Source organism: Cyclopterus lumpus, chromosome 13 (genome assembly GCF_009769545.1).
Source record: "Cyclopterus lumpus isolate fCycLum1 chromosome 13, fCycLum1.pri, whole genome shotgun sequence".
NCBI lineage: Eukaryota > Metazoa > Chordata > Actinopteri > Perciformes > Cyclopteridae > Cyclopterus > Cyclopterus lumpus.
Genome location: NC_046978.1, coordinates 13,596,840 through 13,602,159, shown reverse-complemented (window position 1 = coordinate 13,602,159; position 5,320 = coordinate 13,596,840). Strand labels below are relative to the sequence as shown.

Genomic DNA, 5,320 nt, shown 5'->3' with positions numbered 1-5,320 from the left:
TCTGGGTGAGGGGCGTCGCCGGTCAACATTTTAGGGGGCGCTAGAGAGCAACTATGAATTGCAAAAATTTGAATCCTTGATCAGATGGCTATTTTTACCAAGCCTGACAAGCGTGTCAAATATGGCTAGTTTTAAAAATGTCTACGTGCCCCAGAAACGCTCCCAATGTAGAGGAAGCAATCTCAATAGGGTCCTCTCGGACTGACTTCGTCAGTCACTCGGACCCTAATTAGAGAGATGGAAAAAGTCAGACAGAAGAGAGAGAAAAGAAAAAGAGAGAGAGGGAGAAACTGTCGTGTTCGCTTAATAATGCGCATCATATTGGTTAAACATACGTCAATCAACTGTTATGCGTAACATTGAACAGTACCAGAGAAACCAGGGTGAAGGGTAGACGAGATATTAACACTGGGAGTGGATTTTCTACCAAACCATTTAAAACATGATCAAATCACCAAAATAGTATTATAAATAGAGAGAAAAGACTCAACGAATACGTTGATATCTTTGTTATGTTTTTGGAGTAAATGTGACCTGAGCAACTCTGAAGCTGTTTCTCCTCTGATCTTTCTAATTAAAGGAAGAGTAAGGAAGGAATGATGGAAGGAATGAAGAAAGGACTGGGTATCCCCCATTAACACATTATTGTTGTCCGTCCGCACCCCCATCTGCTTCCTTGCCCATTAATTACACATCTCTCTTATCTGTCTGCTAGCAGCTTCGAAACAAGAAACACAAAGCACCCCACATCCTGTCTCAATCACAATGTACGGAAGGAAAATCAGCTTAAATGGAAGCTACTAGAATTAGAAACATGGGGTTATTTAAAACACAGAGAGAGAGAGAGAGAGAGAGACAGAGAGAGACAGAGACAGAGAGACAGAGAGACATTTTTAAATAACAGTCTTAGTTAGACCCTAACATCTTGTTTATGGGTTCACAACCCCACATTCCTTACACACACGCACACACCAGTTAATTAAAAAGCCAGTTAATCTCGAACACCGGCTTTCTTGAGGTGCAAAAAAAGCACATTTCTGTGCCGTGAACAACTCAAATAGAATACAGTTTCATCAAGGACACCTGATATTTCCCCCCAGTTAGTGAAAAAGTAATGTGGGAGGATATAACTCCCTTCCTCGTGACCTTGACCCATACAAAACAAGCGACTGAGAAAGGTCCAACCACAGTCACTCGCTCAGTCAGTGAAGGATGTTGTGTTTGGATTTCTTCTACTGTGGAGCGTTGATGCTCTGCTGCACCAGCCCATGTGGGGCCTTGCTGATCCCCGCCCACAAACCCACATTGACAGGTCAGATACGATTAAAAACTCTGAAAGTTTGTGCATTCATATTTTCAGTTTTGGTGCTCTTCGTTTATTCTGTGTGTGTTTTGGATTGTTTGAATGTGGTTCCTGCTTCTAGCTTTAATCTGTTTTTCAGTGCATACTGTAATTAGTTCTTCTTTTTTAAATGCAGAGCACACCTTCCCATCAACAGAGACCTCATCAGCCTCCACAGTTCCTCATCACGGCCCTCACAATGCAGCTTGCTTTGTGGATGATATTTTCGCGGTGTTGCGTGACGTGGTTGGGAGTGACGGCGAACTCACAAATGGCAGTTTGTCTCAGTTTGGGATCTGCACTGCGTCCGGCAGCTCTTCAGGCTCAATCTTGTTAGAGCTCGCAAAGGAAACGAGCGGAAACCAGAGACACGGATTGGAGGCGCTGCACCCAACTGGAGGTATGAATGCTCTCTGATTGCAATAAATATATCGTCTGGATGCTTTAAAAAAAATGTGATCTCAAGTGATGTCTTGTTTTCTCCATCAGTGCTCCTCGCAGAAGAAGGCGAAAGAGGAACGCACATATTGACCTTTGACCTCCCACCGTTTACTTTACTCAAGCTGAGCCCTGCGCTGCTCCTGGCATTTAAAAGGCCCCCCACTGGAGGAATCCTGGACGTCACTTTCACCAGCCAGTCACTGCATCCTCACACACAGGTAAAGATGATGAATGAAGGGAAATCTGTCCTGAAGTTCCTGAATCTGTTGCGCACAATTTGGTCACAGATATAGCTGTTGTTTCTGTGTCTTTTCTAGACTGTGTGCATCTTGGGAGAAACGCGGTACATACTGCTGACGGGAAAAGCACAAGAGGGCAACGTTCACCTGAAATGGAGGATTTCTGTTGAGATGAAATCCCCCGATATGAGTAAGATATGAGTACGGTGTAATTTCTGATTCATGAGCACCCTCCTCACATTTTCCTCTCTTTGCAGGCCAAAGCCTCAAAGATATCCTTATTGGTGGAAAATCAGGAAGTAACATCAGCATGGTTCCACTTCTGCTTTTCATTCGGGAGAGAGGAACTGATACAAGGTTGTTAATGGCTTTTATGTTCCCTTTCGAAATATCACTCCTGTCAGAGCGGTGCTAAGCAACTTATTTGTTTTAATATTCTCTTTTTTAGATATCATCATAGTTCATCCTTGATCTCTTCCCATACCTCCTTTCTCTGTGAGCTGAAGCGGTTCATGGGTGACGTCCTGCGTCAGGACCCCCGTGAGTCCTCTTCGCTCCTGCAGGACTCCTTGCACTCCCTGCCTCCCCTGACGTTGGGCTTATCCTCCAGTGACGCTCTGCTGGCGGGACTAATCAACTCCTCCTCCATCACCATCTTCTCGTTCAGTAGCTGGAGCTCCGTGTTTCAGTTGCACCGCGGAGAATTGGCCCTTTCTCCTGCACTGCTGGAGGAGCTCAAGCAGAGGTTGGAGCAGACCGTGGGGAAGATAATGAAGGTCATACGGGAGGAGAAAGTGGGACAGAGGGCCAACAAGAGTCTGGGAAGGCTCAAGGACCTCAGTGCGTTCCCGTTGAAAGAACCGGCAGCAGGTGATGTGTCCAAGAAAACTTCTAAAAGCAGTTGTTCCCAAACTAATTAAAGTGGATTTTATTGAACCGTCAATGGTGTAAAAGTGGATATATTTTATCATGCAATTGGTCTGTTTAGATAGGTTTATGTTTGCATTCACACTACTACTACTTCAACCTTTCATTCATTACTTTAAACTAATTATTTAAATAGTTTATCCACTACTTCCAGCTGTTATACATAACAGCTGGAAACATTGCAAACAGCAATCATGAATCAAGACAGCTAGTAGGTCCTCTCTGAAAGTAGAAAGGCTGGACAAGCTGATCTTGGTCTCACTTCAGGGACTCTAATCCAAGACTTCAATGCTGAATGGCCAATAGATCTGTGGTGGGAATCAACACGAGGGCATAGAATGCCAACGTGTGAATGGGAGAGAACAAACAAAAAAGAAACCAGCTGCGCTGCGAAGTTTCCAGGAATTGAACATGGACACAATAACTGCTAACACTTCAAATTAAGATTATGTAAAGCAGTGGTCACCAACCTTTTTAACCCGAAGATCCCTGACCTCTGCCTTGGTGACAGGCAAGATCTCCCTATTGAAGCGTTGAGAGAAAAACACTGTCCAGACTGGACTTACAACTTGAGGCTTTTTATTTGCCCTCATTATGATTGAATGAAATCAAACACTTTGGTCCAGCTGTCAAATTGATGTGACAAAGAACACACTAAATGACTTAATTTCAGTGCAACATAAAAAGTAAATTTGTTGTTAACCCCACACTATATGAAGAATAAAATCACAGTTGAAATGAGCAGACTGGATGAACTACCAATATTAATGTTGTATTTATCAACTGAAGCTACAACACAACACTGACAACATGTTCAGTCAGTTACTAATGTCAGTTCAGTTCAGCTCTGTGTCCCATCACAATGCCATCAGAAGTCATGTGACTCCAGTCAGTGAGCTGTCTGTGACTGAACACTGTCTGTGAGCTTGTAGTTGGGCTCATTAGCACAGACAGCCAGTCTGAGGCAGTCTGTGAGCTGTCTGTCAGTAATCCGGCTCCTGGATTTTTATTTGGTGAACTCCACTTTTGCAGTTTTCGGGACAAATTTGCCATTCATGAAAGTGTTTCTCTTCTGGGCTTCGTTCTGAACTGAGCTATTGTTTTGAAGGGCAACAGCAGAAAAGCCGATCTAACGGAGGTAGGACCTGGCGAATCGCCAAGAACCTTGGCCGTCGCGCATGCGCAGGCGTAACCTGTTAACGGCGTAACGTAAACATTTACACAAAGGCACAAGCATTTCAACATGTATTTATTAATAACTTAGTTTTATGTCCGTGTGCTTTGAACTTATGTAATATGTGATGTTCTCAATAAAGGTCTTTCTCATGTCCCCCTGCGCCGCCCCACCTGTAGCTCCCCCATACTACGTTCCCCTCATCTGGAGAACAGCTGAGAACACTTCGGCTATGTAATGCTGCGTTCACACCAAACGCGCTGCGAATATTGCTGTGAACACGCAGCATAAGAACACATTTTCAGGCATTCATGAATCAGGCGGAGATCTTTTCTGACGTTGATCTTCGGAAGTCCGTAAGAAAACATTTCAAAAGACACTTCAGAAAATGTTCTAGAATGAGGAACAATGTGTTTCTGAATTTATTTTCGTTTTATTTTGGAGAGCGACAGGGAACGTGTCTGAGATCGACCGGTCGATCGCGATCGACGGGTTGGCGACCACTGCTGTAAAGTATCAGATAAAAACATGACTTAGAAATGTTTTTGTTAATTTACTGTATACAAGCTTTTATCCTTCGATGTCACATTTTCGTTATCAAGATAAGTGGAGCTACTTCAGAGTCTTCCCACACATTCACCCTGCACAAGATGCCCCTGCTCGGGAATCACAGTATAATCACGTATTTGCATTATAAATTAGCCCATCTGACATACATTATTATTTAAAAAAAATTCTATCTAGACCCTGCATTACTTTTTAACTGCTACTTCTGTTACCTCTAGAACAGGTGACAGCCAGTACCGTGCATTCATTCTGCTGAAGGCCCTGCAGACGGTGGCCCGAGCCTACGAGGTGCAGAGAGGACAGCGGGCCACCAGAGCAAATGCGAACAACCCAGTGAGGGCCAACATATGTGGGCTGAGGAGCCTCACGGTGTCCCTAGAAAAGCGCCTCGGGCTTCCAAACACGGTCACTATCAACAACTGCCACGGCTCTTGTGCTTTCCCTGTGACCAACGGCAACAACCACGCCGTCCTGCTCAACTTACACATCGAGAGTGAGAATGTGGACGAGCGGGCTCCCTGCTGTGTGCCTGTGGCCTACGACGCCCTGGAAGTGGTGGACTTGAACGAAAATGGGACCTTCCTCTCCATCAAACCAGATGTGGTAGCCAAGGAGTGTGGATGCCGCTAA

The 5,320-nt window shown here is 44.5% G+C and overlaps 1 protein-coding gene across 1 annotated transcript; it reads left to right on the top strand.

Annotated features, from left to right (window-relative positions):
- The first annotated feature begins 1,212 nt into the window (after positions 1-1,212).
- Positions 1,213-5,320, top strand: LOC117741289 (muellerian-inhibiting factor-like). Its single transcript, XM_034548237.1, has 7 exons — positions 1,213-1,312; positions 1,479-1,742; positions 1,832-2,001; positions 2,101-2,212; positions 2,280-2,379; positions 2,471-2,892; positions 4,914-5,320. The coding sequence occupies exons 1-7, from the start codon at positions 1,213-1,215 to the stop codon at positions 5,318-5,320; spliced, it is 1,575 nt and encodes a 524-aa protein (XP_034404128.1).